Source organism: Maniola jurtina, chromosome 4 (genome assembly GCF_905333055.1).
Source record: "Maniola jurtina chromosome 4, ilManJurt1.1, whole genome shotgun sequence".
NCBI classification, from domain to species: Eukaryota; Metazoa; Arthropoda; class Insecta; order Lepidoptera; family Nymphalidae; genus Maniola; species Maniola jurtina.
This window is the reverse complement of record NC_060032.1, coordinates 10452101-10476093: the sequence shown is the minus strand read 5'-3', so window position 1 is coordinate 10476093 and position 23993 is coordinate 10452101. Positions and strand designations below refer to the sequence as shown.

The 23993-nt window shown below is 36.6% G+C and overlaps 2 protein-coding genes and 1 long non-coding RNA gene across 3 annotated transcripts in view; 1 reads left to right on the top strand and 2 right to left on the bottom strand.

Moving 5' to 3' along the window:
* Positions 1-176: 176 nt before the first annotated feature.
* On the bottom strand, positions 177-11450 carry LOC123864893. The gene is made up of 3 exons (XR_006795858.1): positions 11094-11450; positions 7204-7210; positions 177-186 (listed from the first exon to the last, which is right to left on the bottom strand). It is a non-coding gene; the product is annotated as an uncharacterized LOC123864893 (long non-coding RNA).
* The window catches only part of LOC123864890 (1-acyl-sn-glycerol-3-phosphate acyltransferase alpha-like), a 39696-nt gene continuing 16113 nt past the window's right edge, over positions 411-23993 (top strand). Inside the window, exons 1-8 of the mRNA XM_045905619.1 lie at positions 411-643; positions 4026-4141; positions 5138-5226; positions 5481-5614; positions 7911-8089; positions 10776-10941; positions 12159-12322; positions 15951-16018. Of these exons, the coding sequence (XP_045761575.1) occupies positions 4052-4141; positions 5138-5226; positions 5481-5614; positions 7911-8089; positions 10776-10941; positions 12159-12310 (810 nt within the window). The 5' untranslated portion in view covers positions 411-643; positions 4026-4051 and the 3' untranslated portion in view covers positions 12311-12322; positions 15951-16018. The remainder of the gene's footprint in view (positions 644-4025; positions 4142-5137; positions 5227-5480; positions 5615-7910; positions 8090-10775; positions 10942-12158; positions 12323-15950; positions 16019-23993) is intronic.
* LOC123864719 lies at positions 12870-14987 on the bottom strand. Its single transcript, XM_045905341.1, has 2 exons — positions 14837-14987; positions 12870-14744 (listed from the first exon to the last, which is right to left on the bottom strand). Exon 2 carries the CDS (start codon positions 14703-14705, stop codon positions 12870-12872), a length of 1836 nt encoding a protein of 611 aa, XP_045761297.1. The 5' UTR covers positions 14706-14744; positions 14837-14987.

Genomic DNA, 23993 nt, shown 5'->3' with positions numbered 1-23993 from the left:
CTGGACGCAGCTTCAAGTCCGCTGCAAACTTGACCGGTAGAATTAATCGTGTATACGGATTTCGGTGGGAGGCTTGGTTGTTTTCAGGTCCGAAGGCGAATGTTCATGTTTGCCAAGTGTTTTCCTTATCCGCTGTACCTACGAGTACGTATCTTTAAAATGCAAAGGCCCGTGCCCCGTTGTCTTCTCTCAATGTCAGTTTACAATAATATTTTACCTGCTTTGACATTGAAACTCCGAAAGTAGCAATGCACGAAGCGAGTAAATAGGTACCTAACATTATTGTGTAGGCCTGCATAGCACATGACAAGACTTATCGTACTTTGTTATCGAATCGTTAACACGAACGCTGACGCGGCTGCTCAGTCATACCTATTTCATATAGCTGATGTCTATAGTCCGTAGTCCGTAGTTTCGTACTGTACCTACTGAGTACCTACTTACTGACTGACTGTAGCTAGTTGTTGTCACACCGTAGTGTGCGTTGGACCATGCATGTCATTCTAAACAGTGAATGAATAGTGCTGTTTAGAAACGCCTGAGGTGCGCGCTTTTGCGATTTGCTCTATAGGTAAAGTTCCTTTTAAAAAAGGACTTTACAATTTTCCGTGAGAGTGAAAGTGATTTATATTTTACTTCACACGTGAGTTTTACTAACATTTTATTTTTTATTTTTTCATGTAGGTAAGTATATTATAAGTAGTTAGTTAGGTAGGCACTTAGGTACCTACCCTACCAACCACCTATTTTAAGTACATTTTTTAAACATATTTATTTTAATTGTATAACTATTAATCTTTATTGTTATTCGTAGATTAATCCGGTATTTTGTTTTGACGTGTAGAATGTAGATATACCCGCTCGCTGTATTTTTTACTTTATCTACACCCTACAGGAACCGTTACAATTTTAAAATTAATTAATATTTAGTACATATGACGACCTTAGTAATGAAACAAAATAATTCAAAAATCACAATTAGTGTAGAGGGAAATTTATTTGCAAACTCTTAACACAAAATCGCGATTTTTGAATAATTTAGGTTTATTATTAAAATGGTGCGATACTTTTATTTAAAAAATCCTTCTTTCAATGCGATCGTGGAATGATCAGCTAGGTAGGTATAGGTGCTGATTAAGAATTCGGTTTCCTATGGTAGGTTCCCTAAAATGTGATGTCTGTACTTGTTTTATCGATGAAAGAAAATATCGTGATGAAAATATGCCTGAGAGTTCTCCATAACGTTCTTCATAAGGTGTGTGAAGACTGCCAATAGGCCATAATCCACCAAATTGGCCAAATGGCCCACAAATACAATCTTTTCATTCTGCTGCGAGGACCCATGCCAGTAAGCAGTAACACCACAGCAGGGAAGGGAAGGGTTTTAAATGATGATGAATAGTTAAGTAGGTATGTATTTTACTTAGGAATAGTAGGTACAGCTATTAGTACTATTTACCTAGGTAGGTACCTATTAAAAGATGACGTAAGGTGCATCTTGCATTAAATATTATGCACTTTGCGTGTAGATTAATACATATATCCTGTTTTAAGTTTGCTTGTCGTTCGCTTAATCTAGATTACCGGTCATAAGGTTATCAAGTTATTATCATTAGGTACCTAGTTACTTATTTATTTCTCCGTGGTGCACAATTCGCGAATAACAACTAGGTACTTATAATCGATAATACTTGAAGTTATAGAATAATAAATAATTAGCATGATTCTAAAATCATCTGCTCTCAATCCTATAGGTAGGTAGGTACCTATTTATTTTTTAATTTGAAGCAGGTAGATACCTACTTAGACAAACTAACTAATTACTTACATAATTTATACTTAATGCGAAATAAGGAACATCGTTAAATACATACCTACCTACCAAGATACTTTAAACCTTTAGCACGAGTATTTATAGGTCTATGCATTAGGTATTGAAATAATTCATTTCACTTGGTTTAATATCCGAGTGAACTAGTTAATACTTATCCAATGTATCTAATCTAAAATTAAATAAAACATACTTAGCCAATCAATGCTGACTGTATTACCTACTTAGATTTGTATACGCACGGAGAATTTTACTTATCTATGTCAATAGTCAATACCCTATTGTTGTTTCAGGTTAAAGTTCACGAAATTGCTGAAAATTAGGTATTGTGTAGAAAACATGCATATAGCATAACTAATTACTTATCATCATTTACGTCGGTGTATACTTACGTCTATAGAATTAGGTAGGCCCTTAAATATTATAAAAAACCGGCCAAGTGCGAGTCAGGCCTCGCTCTTTTAGTGTTCTGTTTATTATGAACATCATATTTTGGGTGTATGAAATTTTTTTATAAACCGTGAAAGAAAAACCCATAAAATGTTCATTTATTTTGGCCACAGTTTACAAACTACTTTATAAATTGTTGTTATCAGTATTTGTTGTTAAGTACCTACAGTATACCTATGGTAGGTACATTCTTTATGGTACATGGTAATACAGCATACTGCTTTTTCATGTATGAGAGCCTCTCTGAAAAAGGATTTAATTGAATTTCCAGTTCAATTTCGGGTCAACCTTCTACACTAAATACCAAAATTTTAGGCCTGTAACTTATTTCGTCCACGAGCTAAGACCTGTGACCTGTGACAGACAGATAGCAGACTGACATTATATTTTACATATATAACCCTGCAGCATCAGGATTGAGGAGTTTGACTCCAAATTTTTTATGAAACAATGTCACAAAGTTCCTATATCGATTAAAAAAGAAATGACGCAAATCGGTTCAGAAATCTCGGAGATTTCGGTGTACATAGGTAGAAAAACACAACTCCCTTTTTGAAAGTCGGTTAAAAAAGAAGCCTATGTTACTCTCTGGTCAATTCTCTACTTGTCTGTGAAAATCCCGTCAAAATCGGTTCAGCCGTTCCCAAGATTAGCCTTTTCAAACAGACAGACAGACAGACAAAAATTTTAAAAACGTGTGATTCAGTTATAGTATCGTTCAAATAACCATATGACCTTAAAATGCGGTAGTTATTTCGAAACTACAGACAGACACTCCAATTTTATTTATTAGTATAGATTAGTATAGATAAGGCTCCGTTTTTACCCTTTAGGTATGCACCCTAAAAACCACCCTCATAAAATTATCCAGACAAGTCTACAAAGCTATGAGTAAAAAAAGTACCTTTCTACTACCAGTTGGTACTTCCCAAATATTTTTTTAAAACGAAGCAGTGAAAGTACGCACACCTATAACTTGTACTTTCTTTACCTCTAGCTAGAGCAATGACCTTATTGATCTCATCTCTAGAAGCATAAGGTCCGTTTTATAAAATCTACGTTGATATTTCTGAATCCAGCATTTGTTATAGGTTCTTACTTAAGTTTGTATAATTCTGTCCTCTTGCTCACTTACCTAGTCTAGAGCTAAAGAAAAATTTTTAAGACCGGATAGATGCCTAGTTGTTAAAGTAGGTAGGAAAATCGTGAAATTTTTGGAAATATGCGAAAAGTGGCTTTTAAGATGATATTATTTCCCGGGAAGTGTGTCGGCAAACTCATATTTCCGGTCTAAGTAAATAACGCATAATGTTTTATTTACCTACCTACAGTTCCACGGCTGTCATTGTTAAGTATTTATTTGCTAGGTACTACATAACATAGGAGATACATAACATAGGAGATACTTAGCAAATATTTATGTTTTACTTTGTAGTTTACTACGATGCCCGTGACCTCGTACGCGTAGATTTAGTTTTTTTAATCCAATTGGAACTCTTTTGATTTTCCGGGACAAAAAGTAACCAACGTGCGGAACGTTTGTTACTTTGTACCCCGGGTTGCAAGATTATCTCTGTAAGTATCTATTTTTCTTCAAAATCGGTTAGACGAATGGGTCATGAAAAGATAACAAACAGATGCACTTTCGCATTTATAATATTACGTATGTATACGGATAGTTTTTATATATCATTAAAAGTATGTACCTATAGTATGTATATGTACTTAAACCATTTTTTTTCAGGTTTTTATAAATGTGACTAAAAGAAGATGGCCGCTTTTAACGTTATATTCGGGTGTGTGATGGCACTTCTTATTATCCTATTCACAATCAGCTCAATCGCTAGATATTATATAAAGGTAAAAACTACCTGTCTTTAGAATAATTTATCCCACATTAAGTATAATTATTGAAGTCTAGGTTACATAATAATACTTATGTTTTATCGAAATCGGTTAGATTTAGGTTAGAGGGGTAGATTAGATATATCTATTTCGGTAGATTGAAAGTAAGGGCTAGTTCAGATTCAGACACGCCGTCGAACTCTCTCACCAGATAAGAGTTCTAAGTCAATTTAGAAAACATAAATTCCCAATGTGACTTTCTCCCACTCTTCCACTTATAAAACCACAACGCTCACCACTGCCCCCAGGAAGGTTGTCAAATTGTTACAATTAGTGTAAATAATAACACCCCCGACAAAGGAAGGTTACAGTAACTAGAAAAGAGCTGATAACTTTCAAACGGCTTAACCAATTTTCTTGGATTATAGCTAAGAACATTCTCGATTAAGCCACCTTTCAAACAAAAAAAAAACTAAATTAAAATCGGTTCATTAGTTTAGGAGCTACGATGCCACAGACAGATAGACAGATACACACGTCAAATTTATAACACCCCTCTTTTTGGGTCGGGGGTTAAAAAGGGTGAAATAGTGGGTGGGTAACTGTCTGGTGTGTGGATTACCTAACTACAGGTTATTTAGTTTTGGCTGCACAGTGCTCATCTTTCACTTATCAACGCAATGTATGTCAGTTGATGCAATAAGTATCATATCAGAATATTACAATATGATACTGTAGGTATCTTTATGAATTCGGTGCTAACATTATCTGATTCTTAAATGTATCAGGTTTGAAAGTGGCGCCTGGTCTTTTTATCTACACTCTTATAATAGGAATAGTTTCTTATTATGTACCCTAAATTTCGAAATCAATATAATTTTATTTTTAAGTACATTGATCGTAAAACAGAGTAGATAGTTCAACCTAAAGCGACACACATGCCCGACTAAGATATTATGTTTTTGTACACTACCTACAATTTTTATGTTGACAAAATGTTTTGTTTTGTAGTTTACACTGTTCGTGGTGCTGTCGTTAATATTCGCTACAGCACCTCTGCCGTTGATGTTCCTAAAGCCGTTCGATCCTAAGAATGCTTTGTAAGTAACCCCGTTTTAAACCCGTGATTTACATCATATTTTTTTATCTACATTCTGCACTAATATCTAAAGAAGTAATATTTGGATGTAGGATGTAATCTCCGAAGCTATTCATCCGATTTCAAAAAGTCTTACACCATTAGCTAGGTTATACTTAGATACACTTTTCCACATGGACATAGTGAAGTCGGGTGGTGGACATTTAGACCTTTCGTCTGTGAGCATTCACCTACGTGTAACGATTTATTTTGTAGGATCCCAGCGGCATTCCTCCGGCTAACAGCTCGGTTGCTCGGCATCCGCTGGACGGTGCGTGGTCTGGAAAATGTCGACGACTCCCGCGGGGCCGTTGTTTTGCTGAATCACCAGAGCTGTATTGATTTATACGGTAATTATAACTTATAAGGTACCCAGCTGCGAGAAGGTGCGGACCGCGAACTCTTGAACTTTTTGGCATTCACTATCTCTTCACAGCACTACTTACTAAAGGAAGTGAAGGAAACTCTAGGGAGACTGGTTGCGGTAGTCGAGCTTGTTTAGATATTTTATCAGACGTTCTCCATTTTCAGTATAGCCTTGCCACAGAGTAGACCTATCTACTCATGTGGCTTAGCTATCGAAGACAAAAAATTTAAAATAAAAGTTCTTAGACTGAACTTCTGTTTTTTATATCAATGAAATAAATCACAAATCATTTTCGATCGCATCATATTCTAGATATGCCTAGTTAGGTTATTAGGTACCTATGTACTTATTTACTCGCACCTATTAATTTCAAATTTCTCGAACCACGCATTACAAACTCATATCCTATAAAATGCAGAACGGCCCGTAAATGGGATTTTAGACACATAAGTAGCTACCTACCTACCTATTTATCGTTTCTTTTGATGGCATTTTAAGAGGCAATTAGTCAATTTGATTACTATAGGCAAGTAGGTAGGTATTACGTAAAGGAGTTGCAAAATGCAAGGACGCAAAATTTATTAATCGACTTCAAAAAAGGAGGGGGTTCTCAATTCACCGGAATCTTTTTTTATTTTAAAAAGTGGAGTTAGTATGCTAAAGTGGCAGAGTGAATTTGCCTTTTCAACCGACTTCAAAAAAAGGAGGAGGTTTTCAATTCGTCGGATCTTTTTTTTGCCCCTTTAGTACACTAACTAAGTATAGGTAATAATGACATAGGAACGAGTAGGTAACGATGAATAACCTATGTACCTGCCTATAAAAACTGCCTTTATTTTGTGGAATAAGCGATTGCATTCATTGGAAGACAATAAAATTAAGTACTGATATTATCCGCACGATAGTAGATACCTTTTAATGATCGGTGGATGCCTACGACACAAATCACAATAGATAGGTAGGTAGGTATATTTTTTTTCAGAAATTTATATTAGGTATAAATTATAATTAGTAATATTAGCCCTAGGCCAGGTCAGATGTCTGCGTAGGTATGGGGGAAAAGTATAAAGTTTAGTGTATTTTATTTTAATTTAAACCATAATATGATATTTTTTAATATTTGAGATACAGAATAGATTTAATCAGCTGGCAATCAAAACGGAAATAGTACAGCCATGACTCACGATATGTAAACACACATATAGGTACATACACATAGGATATAAGTACCTACTTAACCCATCCTTATCAGATGGCTGGATACAGCACATAACACATAGGTACTAGCTACCTACCTACTCTTTTTTTAATTTGCTATTTTATTCAATGGCTCAATGACATGTTTTTTTAATAAATAATGATCCTCTGAAACATTAAAGATAAGTACTTAAGATACCTACTTAATCAATACTTATAATGATGTGTGATGAAGATGATTATGTACGAGTAGGTACAATCATCTTCATCCCACATGCTGGCTACTGCGTTTAGTTGTAAATATTTTAATTAAGTAAGTAGGTATTTAGTGTTCTCCTCATAGATTTCCTCAACTAAGTAGGTAGATAGACCTACTATTGTACTTCATAGTACCTTTTTTTTTTTTTTTTTGTTGACGCTGGGGAATGCATTTACGCATCCCCCCCGTAAGCTAGCCAGCCAGCCGTGAGGCAGCCAGCCAGCTGAGGGAGGGTATGTGGGACTCGCCGGCCGAGAGGCGACCGGAATACCCACTAAACCCCAGCGGCGCTACTGCGCGTCGCCTGGCGACTGGGTCACGGGAACGGCCGAAGCAAACAACCACGACCCAGCCAGCGACGTCTGCCAAGGCAGACCCTCCACCGGGGACCTGCTCGGTCCCCATCGACGCACCTCCGGGACGCACCAACGAAGTGCGTCCCCCGACCTTGGGACGCGCACGTCGCCCGCGTCCCATCCTCCGCTTCATCCACTGTGCCCTCTGCTAGTCAGAGTGACACGCGGAGAAACCTCCCCTCCTGCCAGGTCATTAGCCATAGCCAACAATATCTCCGAAGAGAAATTATTAGCCATGTTACCGGGGCGCACCGGCCCGAACACTGCTCTTCCCCTCGGACGCATCCAAAAGGGACCAGCAGCATCCAGGCACACTGGGAGGTTACCTGGCTGGCGCCCCTACTTCATAGTACCTACTAATTTCTTATCATTTATCATATTAAGCGGTAATTGTACCTAAGTATAATCTACTAAAAAAATTATGATGAAAAAAAAATCTGACTAAGCATGCAAATATTTTTTTACAGTTTTAGCAGTCCTCTGGCCATTAATGGCAAGGTGCACCGTGGTGTCGAAACGGTCACTACAGTATCTGGTGCCATTCGGCACCGCCACCTGGATGTGGGGGACGGTCTTCATCGACCGGGGCGCGAGCTCTGCCCGCTCCGTCCTCAACAAGCAATCCGAAGCCGTCAAGAATCATAAGGTATACCTAATTCTATAGTAAGCGACAGGTCGAGATGGCAATCGGCGCGGAGACGCTCCGCACAGCCTCCGCGCTAACTCGGTGTGGCATAGCGCGGGTGTGCGGGGCGTAGTCGTACCCCCGCCTCATACTCCGATTGCCATCTGGATCTGTTGCCAACTTACCTATCACGTATTTCTAGACCTATAGCGGTGATAGCCTAGTGGTTAAGACGTCAGCCTCTTATTCAGTGGTTTCGGTCCGGGGTTCGATCCCAGGCACGCTTCTCTAACTTTTCCGAGTTATGTGCGTTTTAAACAATTAAAATATATTACTTGCTTTAACGATGAAGAAAAACAAACACTAGGTTGCATGCCTAAGTTTTCCCATTATGTTCTCAAAATGTGTGACAATCCGCACTTGGCCAGCGTGGTAGACTATGGCCTAACTCTCCATTCTGAGGGGAGACCTGTTCTCAGTAGTGATCTGGCGATGGTTGATCATCATGATGATGATAATGATTTCTAGATTCCTGATTCCTAGTAAAGCACCTCTAGGCAGACGAACTGGACTAAACTGTACGTGTTCCTTTTCGTACTACAAACGAAATCCAATCTTTAAGTATACGGTCAAGCGCGTACGCTCTGAAAAGGTTTACTTATGCGGTTTGTTAACCTTTTAAGTCCGCTAAAGGCTAGAGCAAACACGATGCTTTTAGCATCAGCGATCGGTTATTGCACTTATTTGGCTATCGATACTGCATCGCGTAACGATTTTCTGCGGTCGATCACTGCATTGAAAACGCGCATTGTAGCGATTGTTGCGATGCTGCCTGGCATCTGATTTTTAAAAAATATAAATAGCGAGCCAACGTGCACGCGGGTCACCTGATGTTAAGTGATTACTGACAACCATGAACATTTGCAGCACCAGTGGAACCGCTAATGCGTTGCCGGCTTTTCAGGAATTTGTTGATCCATCCCTTTTTTTTGCGTTCGATTGCTGTATTGAAATCATATTACAAATACCCATATTACGAATTGTCCTTTATATGCCCGCAAAATAAAGAGTTCCCACGGGGTTTTTAAAAACGTAAAAAGTAGTTAAGTAAATCGACTTGATTAGGTACTGATACTAAAGATTGTTTAAGTGCGAAGGGGATCGTTCAATAGCGGCATCGAGCTTCCGAAAAGCTAGTAAATCGCCGATCGCTGATGAATAAATCGTGTCTGCTATGGTCCAAAAGAAAAATATGTAGTTCCTATTTACCTAGGTATACGACTGTACTTTGATATTTATCGTACCTACGATCCTGTGTAATGTGTGTCAAAGACGTTTTTAATGTGCACTGCATGTGTAACAGTGTAATCTGCTATTTTCCTGTCTGTTGGCTAATAATAATTACATTGTCCTGTAACCTCGGAATTATGTAATATCATGAGCGGTGATAGCCTAGTTGTACGTCGGCTTTTTATTCGCAAAGTCGGGGGTTCGATCCTGGGCACGCATCTCTAACTTTTCGGACTTGACTATGTGCGTTTTTAACCCCCGACCCAAAAAGAGGGGTGTTATAAGTTTGACGTGTGTATCTGTCTATGGCATCGTAGCTCCTAAACTAATGAACCGGTTTTAATTTAGTTTTTTTTTGTTTGAAAGGTGGCTTGATCGAGTGTTCATGGCTACAATCCAAGAAAATCGGGTCAGCCGTTTGAAAGTTATCAGCTCTTTTCTAGTTACTGTAACCTTCACTTGTCGGGGGTGTTATAAATTTTAACGAATTAAATATTAAGTTTGCCTTTGGTGTAGGGAAAACATAGCTTAGAAATCAAAATATTTCATGTAATCAGTAGGTAGGTACTTAGGTATACATATATCATTATTATGTTTGGGTTTCACATAAACATAAGTGAGGCAAAGCACGCGTTTGTACAATGTAATATCGGTGCCAGCAGATAACAAACTTAGTCATTAATTTACGGTTCAGTAGAGCAATGAATAGACCTAAATGCAAACAAAGACTCACCTTCATGTTACCTTGATGCGAATTTACTTACCCATCTGCAATTCAGTTTTATAGGAAAGTAGGAACTACAAATATATAGCTAAGATCTGTAGTTTTGCAATAGATTTGCATAATACCTATCTAGGTATTTTATTTTTAGGGTGTCCGTACCTCAAAGGGAAAAACGGAACCCTTATAGGATCACTTTGTTGTCTGTCTGTCCGTCTGTCGTGTCTGTCAAGAAACCTATAGGGTACTTCCCGTTGATCTAGAATTATGAGCATAGTCTTATAGCACAAGTACAGGAATAAATCTGAAAACCGCGAATTTGTGGTTGCTCCATTAAAAAAAAAATTAAAATGTGTTTCAATATTCAAAGTAAGATAAATATACCAAGTGGGATATCATATGAAAAGGCTTTACCTGTACATTCTAAAACAGATTTTCATTAATCTTTATGTATAGTAGTTTTTGATTTATCGTGCAAAATGTTGGATATAATACCCGAGCACGGAACCCTCAGTGCGCGAGTCTGACTCACACTTGGCCGGTTTTTTTTTTTTGTATAATTCCAAGTTATGCAATAAAATGTCATATATTGAACCTTATTAATAATTCTAATATTTTTAAGGGGCTTTTATAGGTGATCAAAACAACATAATGCAAATAAGAATTTATTAATGTAGGTAATTATTCTCTCTTCAGCGTAAGCTGCTCCTATTCCCCGAGGGTACGCGGCACTCGGGCGACAAATTGCTGCCATTCAGGAAAGGTGCTTTCCACGTTGCGTTGGACGCAGGAGCTCCCATTCAGCCTGTCGTTGTCTCCAAATACCACTTTTTGGACTCCGAATCACACAGATTTGGTTCAGGTGTGTACCGGCGTCTTAGGGAGGTATCATAATTGCTCATATTCGACCACTTTATCATGATATACAGTACTGTACAGGAAATATTGTACCTACATCGACCTTTAGAAAGAGATAAAGGTTGTAGGAGCGTTGTCTTAGTCGTTGAGACCGACAAAACGTCACATATGTATGAGTGACAGAGACAACACTCTACGAAGCCGATATCCCTTTCTAAAGGTCATTGTACGATATTTCCAGCCAGCTACAGCTACTGTACTTAGATTTAATTTCGGAGGGGCGTTGAAATGTACTCATTTATGCGCTCCCATGGGTCACATATTAAAAAAAATCGCACTTGCTTCGCTTTTTACCTAACTTAGGTTCTATGGCATATTTTTACTACTTTGCATACTACACACCAAAATATTTGGTGTCTACTATTCTAAATCACAGGCTAATGATGATGACGATGATGATTCTAAATCCGTAAAATTATTTTCTAAGCATCTTCTGTAAGGATACATCGTATAGGTACGAGTAATTCGGCGGACCGCCCGAAAACAATAACTCGGGGCCACCCTGATATCACCTATCAGCGATTAGGCACCTTATCACAATACCAGTGTTAATGTAGTACTGTAGTTTATCTACTTATTCGTGTTTTTTATGGAAGATAATGTAATGTACCACTATCTATTTTTTTTTATTCACTATAAGGCAAGCGCTTGACCACAATCACACCTGATGGAAAGTGATGATGTGGTCTAAGATGGGACGCGTTTACCTAGAAGGTGTCTATTCACTCTTGTTCTATTTCATCTATTGGATAGTGGTGCGGTGCTATCTGCTAACTACATAATAAGTACTCTAACGGATGCGCCGATTTTAATGTGTTTCTAACACTTTTTTAGTATCTCGCTTTCTTGTCGGTCTTTTCGTTCGTTTATCTGTCTGTCACAAATATTGCAATTCCGATGAGCTTGAAATTTTAAACTTAGAATTGGATGACAATCCAAAATTAACTGGACGTAGGTCTCCTTGTGTTGAAGGGATTGCAACCACTGTAAGACTTGAGTAAATGCTATATAGTTAAGTAGATAGATCTAATATCAAGCTCTGCGATAGCCTTGCGCCAATCTGCCAGCCCTAGGGACTGGCAATAAGAGTATAAAACTCATATTATGATTTAGGAAAGCCAATTACAGCTACTTTAATTATTATTTTTCGTTTTTTTGCAGGCGAAATAATTATAACGATTCTGCCTTTAATCGAAACGGAGGGTACGATAAAAGAAGACATTTCAAATCTGGTGGAGACTACGCAAAACAAGATGCAAGAAGTATTTAGCAGGACCTCTACGGAGACATTTCCGAGGCTCTCTATGCATTAGAGTAATTAGAAGGTACGATATACCAAATCCAGTTTATTTACATATTTTAAACGAGTAGGTACCGTAAAACGGGGCTACTTTGAACAGGTTTTGGAGGTTTTTGGATTGTAACTTTTTTTTTACGGCTCGAATTTCACTTTTTTTTACGCCAACAGAACAATGTGTCCTTTGGTTATCAGATCTATGGCAAATTTAACCTCCCCCCCCCCCTTAACTCCCTACTTTTTTTAATTTATTAAATGTCAAAGTAACCCCAGAAGTGGGGTTTCTTTGACAGGGCATTGAAATGCAACTGAAGTCAAAGATAGTCAAAGCACGGGTTACTTTGACATCATTTTGACCAAAAAAACTATTATTTTATTGAAAACTACATGGATTATTCTTTATTAACGCAATAATGACACTTAATCAGTCTCTTAAGTAATAATTAAATTATTCTTTATTAATTCAATAATGGCACTTAATCAGTCTCTTAAGTAATAATTAATATAATTGAGATCAATTTAAAAACAAGACAAGGTAACAATCAATTTTGGCAATATTATAAGGCAAGAAACAATTAGTCAGAGTCATCCTCACACACGACACATTCGTATGACGGATTGTTTGAGCCCTTATTGCACATCCCACACACCCAGTTTTTACAGGTAATGCAGCATATCCAGTCAACAGAATGACGGTAGAACCTATAGTCGCACCTACAGATATAACATAAATTGGACTCCTTCTTATTCTTCTTCTTGTCCTTTTTCCTGTTTTTGATTTCCTTCTTGCGAACCAAACAACTCAGAGGCACATCTTCGTCGGAATCAGTCTGGTTCTTTGTAAGCAGTCCAGAGGTAGAAGGTTGATTATTCTCGAAAGCTGAGACATTTTCTTCTATTTCAGGAGAGTCATCCATAGTTGGAAAATCTAAAATAGAAATCGATTTTGGAGAGTTATTGAAGGTGCTTGGCGAACTGACTTCTGGCATAGGTGGGGAATCGATTTCTGGAATATCGTCGATGGTGGGTGGGACATCTATTTCTGGGGCATCTTCTTCTGCATTATCTCTTTGGCTCGTAACTAATATTTGTGCTCCTGGCTTATTAACGACTTTCCTCCCTCTTCTGTGACGAATTCTTTCAGTATTGTAACCCCTCGTCTCTTTTAAAAACTCCAGCAGACAGCTATCTAGGATACGTCCTGTTTCTTGTTCGCGTTCACCTGGGAGCTTTTGTAAAACAACTTGAGGGTCGAAAGGGTAAAATCCCGTAGTTCTGAAGGAGCTCTGCAAATTTTTCATCAAATTGGGAGCCATTGCATCCATCAGTCTCTTCAGTAACATGGGAAATTGTGGCTTTGGAATGATGCCCCGTATTCTCGATTCCTTTCTCCAAGTATCCAAAATCTTTCTCCATTGTCTTTTTAAAGGACCATATATACCCACATCGAGGGGTTGCATTATGTGCGTCGAGTTTGGTGTTAAAGTCGTAAAATGAATGTTATTTTGTATTGCTGCCTGAACGACTTCAGGTGAGAAGTGCGAAGCTAAATTATCACCTATGACAACTGCTTTTTCATTTCCAATTCTTTCTTCCTGGATGCTCGGCAACAACAACTTGAAGAACCATACCTCGAAGAGGTTCATGTCAAACCAACCGCTATGACTATTTCTGTAAATTGTTCCTAGTGGGCCTCCCATTGTCCAGTTCTCGTACAGGTGCTTTGATTTGTAGACAACCATAGGAGGAATCATTTTTCCGTCTGCTGTGCCACAAAACATGATGCTGACCGATGATTTGGAATGCTCCTGGACTCGTTCGACACGTCTGTGACCTCGAGGGACTAAAACTTTTATTGCCCCCGGGTCATCAGTCACGTTCGTCTCATCATAATTGTAAATAAGACCTGGACGTGTCTCCTCCAGAGCTGGTCTCACATTTTCAAAAAATTCTTTTATCTCATTAGGACCCACTGATGCCCTAGCAGGTTTGATATTTGTGGCCAGTCTCTGAGTAAGGTTGTTTCGCGCTGCAAAGTCGGTCACAAAGTCCGGCCCCGGTGAGTTGTCTTTCCATTGTTTTATAACCCTACCTTCCCTGGTGACCAACATCTGAACAATAATTTGGATATCGCGTTTAGTAAAAGGAACACCCCAATCTGTTAATATTTTCAAGGTATCGGCTATTAGTTTTTCAGTTTCAGGAGTCAAAACAGTTGGATGACCCGGCTTTAGTTCATGTTGGTGGTGAATTTTGTTTAGAATAGTTGTTCTATTTATTTTATACTTCTTGGCAGCCGCACTCTGGGTAAGAAGACCTGCCCTCACTTCAGCAACGGCTTTTGCAAGGGTTTCATCGCTGTAATTTTTGTAACTCCGGGCACCCAGTTTTCTTTTATACTCTCTGACCATTGTAGTTCATTTGTAAATACAAACAAATACAAAGGTAACCTAAAACAAATAAAAATCCTTATTTTACACCAATTTAATCACGAATACTCACAATTGTAGTTTTATTTAAGTAAACAATACAATAAACTTACCGAAAAGTAAAGATTTTTTCGTATTTTTGCACCACCACACAACACAACAAACTCAAGCGACGAACCTGTTCGGACTAGTCGGCGGGCGCGCTATGACGCGTTCCCCACACCCCGCGCCTCACGCAATATTACTCGAGGTCACGCGCACTTGCTGAGCAAAAGTAAAAACCGATTTTGGCGCTCTGTCAAAGTAGCCCCAAAATCTGTCAAAGTAACCCTGGAAGTCAAAGTAGCCCCGTTTTACGGTACTTATTAAATAACTGAGCCGTCAAGTTAAAAAAAAAAAGGATTCGGATTGTTAAGAAATTGTAGTATAAAGGAAATCTTTTTTGGTGTTGTTAGCTTTTGTGTCCATTTTATTTTATTATCCTTTTTTTAATTAGTAGGCTTGATGTTGATTCTAATGCTCATCAGATTTAATTTTATTGATAACTGCCTTACTTCTAGGCTCAGGCCCAATGCACTGTATAAATAGTGACTTACTAATCATTTTCACCTTCACGTCGAAGGTGCAAGTTTAAGTAATTAGATCGAGTGATGCAATACGCGCAATATAAACGCGAAATACCTACCCAGGTTCATGAACTAGAATAAAGATAAAGAAAAAAGAAATAGAATAGATATGTTCAGGATGACCGGTAAAACGTCACGACCTATGACATCAGAGTTGTAGGGGTGGTCAAATGCTATCCCTAAATACGTATGACCGAAAAAGGGTCGTTGTTGAGCTGTTGATCGTTTTGTTTTTCGAAAAAAAACACGGATTTCTTTCTCTAAAAGTTATAATTTTGAAAATAAGCCTCTGAAAATTACCCAGAAAATGATATACCTAATTACTAGTTTCGTGGAGTAATAACTCAATAACGGGCCCATTTTAGCTCATAGACCATTTTTTTGGTTAGATGTACCTACTTACAGATGAATTTGATTTCACTTATGAGCTAGTGTTGTGCAAATTAATTTTGTAATTTATTAGTGAATATCTAGGTAGGTACCTAATGATTTTTTGCTACTAATATGAGATTTTACTGTTAAGTATGTTCATATGAAAACTATTCTTCTCTAATGACATTTCTTTTATATCAGTATACTTAATTAAATCACTTTGTTTCAGGTATAAGTAGCTAATAATATAATAAACGTAAAACGGGGCTGTGATAATTTCAAATGTTCGTGGTAGTAATATTGTGTATAATCTACCTACATTTTATAGACAAAATAAATTTTACTAATAAAATGGTCTAGTTTTTTTAATTGCATGCATGCAGCTAATCGCCATAGCACAGCACGATCGCAATCATTTCTGATTGGCCAACACTCGCTCGTCATTGGCTGCAATGCATTGTTGCAATAAGAATACCATAAGTTCAGCCAATCACAGTAATCGCGATTTATTCGCCTGCTAAGTATACTTTTTATTAATTAACCTATACATATACCCAAAAACATCCCTAGATTTACAATATGCTCTGTCTACGTTACTATCCCTCTAATGCAGTCGGGTTTGCTTTTCATTAATCAAAAATGTATTTTTTAATTTTTATATATAAACATTTATTAAGAACTCACATACTATTACAGATATAGGTAATATGAAAAATATTTGTCACTTTGTCTTTACATGGAATAAAAGTACACAATTATACAAGTGTAGATTACATTTTCAAAAAACATCACATAATTCAAGTAGGTAAGCATTTGGAGAATACAATTGAATTATCCTAAGGGTTACACATAGAAATCCTATACATAGACCTTGTCCAGAAGGGGCGAATTCGCCGCTAATCGTTTCCACGTATGTTGCTTCCAGAACGGGCGCGCAACGCGTGAGCATTGCTGTTCCATTTCTTTTGATGAAGCAGCACAGCAAAGGAGTCTCTACTCTCTATACTCCATCTCTGTCACGTAATCCCATACAAATGAGAGACACGAAAATCTCAGTGGACGTTAACCATTTTGAGTCACCAACCAAATCACAAACATGTTTTCAAAAAACATTCGAAATTCAATTCGGAAACATAGTCTCGTTTGTGACTCAAAATGGATAACGCCCAATGAGGTTTTTGTCACTGTCAATATGGGATTACGTAACAGAGAGAGTCATATACTAACTTCTTTCCGTGGATAAAGTATAGTATCTCAACTCGCGCGAGCGCCATGCGATATACGCGCGAGTCGGGAAGCTAGCCTACTAATTATTATTATACGCGATTAACGTGAGTATTTTAAATTCGCGCGATATTTGTGGACGCGACGTAATGGCGCCTAGTACCTTACTACCTAGTACCTACTTTGCCAATGCGGGTATGAATTCGTGCGAAACAATTCGCGACGAACTCGGCCCTTCTGGACAAGGTCTTATTAAAACAAAGGGACATTAGCTTGACGTCAGTTGTTGGTGTTAGGAAAAAAGAGCTCTGACTTTGCGAGTGGGTGATTTTCCGATCGTAGTACGAAGTGAAGCGCGATGATGGAGGTATCAATTCTGCCGTGCGCTTGGCTTAACAGTCAATCTCTCGTTACCCGCACGGTATTCTTTCGTGGCTGTTGTCCAGAGTTCTTTTTACCCAAAAACCAACTGCAGATTCTGTTTTTAACTAAAAATAACTAAAATACAGCTCGAAGCTTGTTTTCTTGGATAGCAGCCATTATATAGCGTCAATGACGTCACTGGGATGATGTCTATGTAAATAACATGGCGTGGATTTCTAAGTAGCGTTTTTTGTAGGTAAAGACGCGTACCTTCAAATAGCAGCCCCTATCCTAGAAAACTATTTTAGAGCTTTAGCTCCACAAGTTTTGAGTAATGACTTATGATAATCTATTTTATAAGCAGACAATTCTATCGTAATTTTACAGTTTGCAGTTTTGAGACGCGTATTGGCTTTGGGCCGTAAAGTACCTGCAGTTTTTAAGTAGCTTACCAGAACACAAAACAATTTGCAGCTGCTGTACATTAGATATTAGGATGTGTGAGAAATAAGAATTCATATGAGCATCTCTCATATTAAGTCAGATTGCTAGTAAAATATTTATATTTTGAAATAACCTATAAGTATCATACCGTTGCCGTTATACGGCATTATACCAAACTTAACTGATTCCACGTTGTCCGTATCGTCATATAATCAAAATAATACTTACAATAAAATTACCATAAAGTCACGTTGCAAAAAAAATAAACGTAGGTACCATTATTGTACTGACTGAAAAGTTAAAAAGGCAATGTAATGGAATAGAAATACATGGTATTTTTTTGATATCTTTGGCATACTTATGCGAATGAGAAAAATGGCACTATATATATTATTTATTTATAATCAATATATGTGTACAATAAACAATAAGTATTTGCCATTGCCTCGAATTAACTAATAATATGATAAGCATATTAACGATCCCCTAAAACTTATTTTAATTATATAAAATTTTCAAATGTATTGCACTTCTCTATTACGGATCTTAATATGATTTCTCTTGCTGATCAGATTAGACTTAAGAGGAGTCTCTCCGTCACTCGCTTCATACAAACGTAGTTCCCATTTCATTTGAATATTACACAACCAAAGTCCATGAAATTTTGCAGACATATTCTAGAACCTAATATCTATGTTTGTGGTTTTCCAAATTTCTGTTAAAATGTTCAATTTCAAAGTTGCGCAGTCTTAAAAATTTACATACAAATCTTTGAGCCCATGTAATTTTAAACTACATATTTTTAGAAAAATCTAAAACACCACAGATACAGATATTCTATATATAGATATAGATTTCTAGAATATGTCTGCAAAATTTCATAGACTTTGGTTGCTTAATATTCAAATGAAATTGGAACCACGATTGTATGAAGCGAGTGACGGAGAGAGCCCTGTTAAGTTTCAGTCGATTAACTATTTTTGCGCTATAAAACACCCCCACTTTTTGGGTGTAAAATCTGCCATACTGATTTTGTTCGTATAAATTGTAGCCTATGTCATCTGACATCATAAAGCACATAAAATACAATAATGATACTTAAAAAATGAAACAATACAAAAATAAAGAATCTTGTAATACTATAAATACGTATAAAAATATGTAACTAAAACTAAACTGGGATTTTTTGGAAACTTTAGACAGATATCCAGATGTTAATTTTGTTTAGGTGTATCTCAAATCAATACTGCTAAATATCAATACCATAAATTTATTTTGATACAAGATCACGATACTGAGTTTACCATGGTGGATACACATGGTCAAAATGACACCCACCATAGAATTCTGATGGTCTGATTGCAGCCAAGCGCTAGTCTATAAATTAAAAAAAGAAGAATTGAATGTGGGATCAAAGTCTCAACGGACCTATACTTACCTAAAAAGCAAGTATAGATATCTTTAAATTTTAAAATGCTCCTTATTATTCCGTAGTAAATCTATTTTTTTATTGGTTAAATAAACAGATACATTTTTTAAAGTGTATATATATATATAATATATATAATTATACACTGGAGTACAATATTTTAACACCTAATTAAAGAAAATCACAATTTAATACACTGGAATATCGCAATCGGCCTATTTGGACGACTGGTTTATAATTAATTCCACAGCCTAATTTACTTTCTAAATACTTACTGGGTTAAAATAAATTCACGGATGACCTAACAATGATTTAAATTCAGCCCTCAACAATTCTGAATTCGCGACGTGACTGGAGACGCTATGTACGTTGCATAATTATTTGTTTACGACTTTCTAGATTCGGGTTTCAACAATTCTTGCTTGATAAGGTAAAGAATCGGTAAAACTTCTTTAAACTAAAGCAAAATTACATTTTTACGACAGTGGCTGATGATGTTTTTTAGAAATTAAAAGAATATCTACATCTTTTTCATTTTAATATTACTAAACAAGGACGGAAAATCAATTTTCAATTAAAGATTAAAGACTCTAAATAGTGCGTCTCTACAAATATAATATACACTAAGCTCAAGAAGTCAAGACTGGCACTTAGTCACGACGTTTGACAGTTCTAAATTAAATTAAGGCTATCCTTGCCAACGATCCCCCGTCGATTTCCTACGTATGATATTATTTTTCTTATCTCTATCTGCCCTGGTTCGTGCATTCTCGGTTCCTAGATCGGTACATTTGTGATAACCAAATTTCAAATTGCTGTGATTGGCTGAATTTACCATGTTCTTGCTGCGACAGTGAGTTTTAGCCACTAGCGGAACAATGTTAGCCGGTCAGAAATGATTGCAATTAGTCAACCTGTTTGACGTCCGTGTTCTGTTTTCGATTACAAAAAAGAAAAAATTGTTGTTGCAATCATCAATTTTAGCAAATAGTGAAAGAGAGTCGGCCAATCAGAGGTCACAACTACCGTCACACTTTCTGTCACACTATGGCAGTAGGCATACCGAGTAATGAAAACAATTTTTCATTCTGTCTAGGTCGAAGTAGGGTTGCCACCTGGCTCTTTTTGATTTACAGGCTACCACCATCAAAAATACGGGGTTTAGATTTGAAGAAATTTGAAATTTTGAAGTATTTGAAGAATATATATATAGGCGGTGTTTCTCTCTGAAATGCATGGAAAGCCTATTTAGATATTTCAGTTTATTTATAAGTTTTGTATTTTTTCTCTGTATGTTGCCGTATCTTGATTGGTGAACTGTGTTTGCAATGTGGTTTTAAATAAAAGATTTATTTATTTAAATAGCTTTTAAAAACTCTTAGTGTTGTAAAGCAAAATGTTATACATTTCATGCATACAATCTTCTCATTTCAACTTAAAATTACATTTAATTTGTAATTCCACCTTCACAGTATCAATACTATGGCCGTAGCCAGGAATCGATTGCGGGAGAGGTTTTATTAGGGCCGGAACTGAATCCTGTCATGAGGAAAAAAACATTCGCTCAACTTTATATATGATAACCCACTTGATATATGTAGTTATCTTACTTTGAAAATTGAAAATACTAATATTTGTTCATGAACACATGACAGACGGATAGAAGGACAAATGGACAGACGGACAGACGGAAAGACTGACAGACTGACAGACAACGAAGTGATCCTATAAGAGTTCTTTTTTGCTTTTGAGTTACGGAACCCTAAAAATATTTAGTTTTATCTGCCCCGTATTTTATTTTCATAATTACAGGTTTCTGTATCCTGAAATACGGGGTAACCAGTAAAATACGGGGCCTCTGGCAACCCTATTCGGAAAACACTGTCACATTCAAGTTAATGTCAAATATTTTGTTTTCAATTACAGAAAGCTGCATCAATCATTATTATAATATTTTCTTTGTTGTGATTGGCTGAATTTTTGAGTTTCAGCCAATAAACAGACTGTTTGCCAATTAAACGTCATAACAATATAAATGCCAGAAAGTTTAACCAAATAAAACAAACTTAATGAGAACCTAGTGAGAATGCAAACGGCACACAATTTATAATACATATTATGTTAGTCGTATATAATAGATATTATAGTAGTCGTTCACTTTGGTAATAGTCAGATTGTCATCAGTAAAATTGATATTGGTCGAAGTATCGTAAATTATTGTTTCGGTGACAAATATTTTTACTATCTATTTATCTTTGAACAGAATGGAATAGAATGAAATGGAATGGAATACAATGATAAATTTTTATTCCTGTAAACTTTTAGGTAAACTTCAAAGTGTTTTTGGATGGTCAGAAAAATTTACCACTGGTTCGGAATGCCGATCCTACGTTTTCTAGGGTTTCGTACCTCAAAATGAAAAACGGAACTCTTATAGGATCACTTTGTTGTCTATCTCTCTGTCTGTCGTGTGTGTCAAGAAAACCTCTAGGGTACTTCCCGTTGACTCAAAACCATGAAATTTGGCAGGTAACCTAACTGCGTAATTTTGGGTAGTTTTTTTAATCGATAAAGAAAGTTTGCGACATTGTTCAATAAAAAATTTGGATTCCAACTCCTCAACCCTGATGTTGCAGGGGACCTGACTACTAAAGCTAATGAGATTTAAAAAGTGTCGATTATTAATTGATATTGAAGGTATCTATACCAAGTAAACACTTTGTCGTTGACCTCAACCCTGATGCTGTAAGAAATTGCATTCCTAAATCCTGGTGATCCCTCGGGATTTGAAAAGGATCATCCGTTTAAATATTCTTACGTGATACAGAAACAAGTTGCATCCCGGGGACGGGCTATTACGGAGAGGCAACTTTTGTTCTGGGAAATGAAAGGATCGGGATTTTTAAAAACCTAAATCCACGCGAGTGAAGCTGCGGGCATTAGCTAGTTGTAAATATATTTAGAAGCTACTATAAGATAATAGATAAGGTACTTATTTCCTTATATTTTTATTGTATGGCAGCGCGCGGTTTTAAATTATAAATTGCACGTCCTGTCCTTTTCTGTAATACATTTTTTTCTCAATATCTACCGCTTTATCTCATAGCAAGAGTCCGTAAGACATAATACAGTGAAAATAAGCAAAATATACAATTTTTGCAGTTTCCACGTCAGTACCTGTCGAATTTTTCTAACAGTGTAAGCAGCAGAGCTGAGTTTACCATCAAGTGTTGATATGTGGGTGTTCCATAGAAGCTTTGCATCTAACATTATACCGAGAAACACGGGGTTCTCCTTTATTTTCAACATATGATTATTTATCAATGAATTTATGTCATTTAAGGTCCTGGTATTGGGCAGTGTGAATTCAACACACTTAGATTTCTTTGCATTTGGAAGTAAATTGTTAGCAATAAATCAGAGAGTGACCTGTGATATGGCATTACATATAGTATACATTGTCAAAAATTATAATATTAAAGCTGTGCGTATTGCGTGAGGAATAGGTTGCAAGAGAGTTGCAACTTGCAGGGTTTGATGCATGCGCTATTGCCAGCAAACATGAGACATATTTTTATCTACAGGCAACGTCTACGCATAACGGTAGGTAACGCATACGTCTAACGCAAGTTGAAATGTACCAGTGTATTTAGTTAGACCTATCGACAAGTTTGGAGTTGGGTGCAGTCTAAATGTGGCCCGTGTGTTTAGACTGTCAGTTTCTGTCAGTTTCACGTGTCGTCCCCCGTACTTCACCACCCCGCTTGCACAAATCGAGACAGCACGAAATTTTCAAGATTTCTGGGTGTAATTTCTGGTTTTCGTAGTTCCCACATAATTATAACAATATAAAATATATAACGATAATTTTTTTACTACATAATATTCATTAAATTTTCTAGGTCTGTGGTTTTTCCAAATTTCATTAAATTGCTTCGTTGTCTAGAAAAACGAGCACAAAGTTGGGCCTTTTTTTAAAGAAAAATACAAATCTTTGAGCCCCTATAATTTTAAAACTACATATTTTTAGAAAAATCTAAAACACCACAGACACAGATATTAGTTTCTAGACTATGTCTGCAAAATTTCATGGACTTTGGTTGCTTAATATTCAAATGAAATGGGAACTACGATTGTATGGAGTAAGTGACGGAGAGAGCTCTGTTAAGTTTGTCTGTCCTTTTCATATTAAATTGGCAAGAAAAAGATGTAAATACTCTTAAAAGATATGATCAGAATTAGTACCAGTAATTTACTAAAATTGACTATGTTATAATGTTATTGATGAATTATGTTTTAGCAACGATTTCGCATTTCTGAATCGACTGGTTGTGATTTTCAGCGTTATGTGTAGTAAAATTGGCATATCTCACTGTCGATTTATTTATGAATGTGGCTAATGTTACTGGACACAATCTCTAAACTAGACTAAAATAACTAATAAAATAAATATTACAATGAGTTTGTTGTGGGCTCTTAACAGACCTGGGCGCATTCGGAACCCTCGTAGCTTTAGTTTTAAGTTTACGTAATTAATTATCACCACTATATCATCTTACAAATCTAACAATTCTGACCATCAAAAGGAGTACAATAGTACCTACTTTGAATAAATCATTTTGAGTTTGAGTTTACTATCTCTATTATATTGCTCTCTAAGGAAAAGGATTTCACTAGATTTGAATCTGTCAATTTAGTTTAATTTAGAGATGGTATAAAACATAATTAGCCACATAATCTATATCTGTTTTCTTAAATTTGTATTTCGTTAAAAAAACCAGTCCTCAAACTTTATTTATACCTACCATAATT

Coding starts and splice junctions, on each gene's coding strand:
- LOC123864719 (XM_045905341.1), bottom strand. CDS start 14,705: ATGGTCAGAGAGTATAAAAGAAAACTGGGTGCCCGGAGTTACAAAAAT.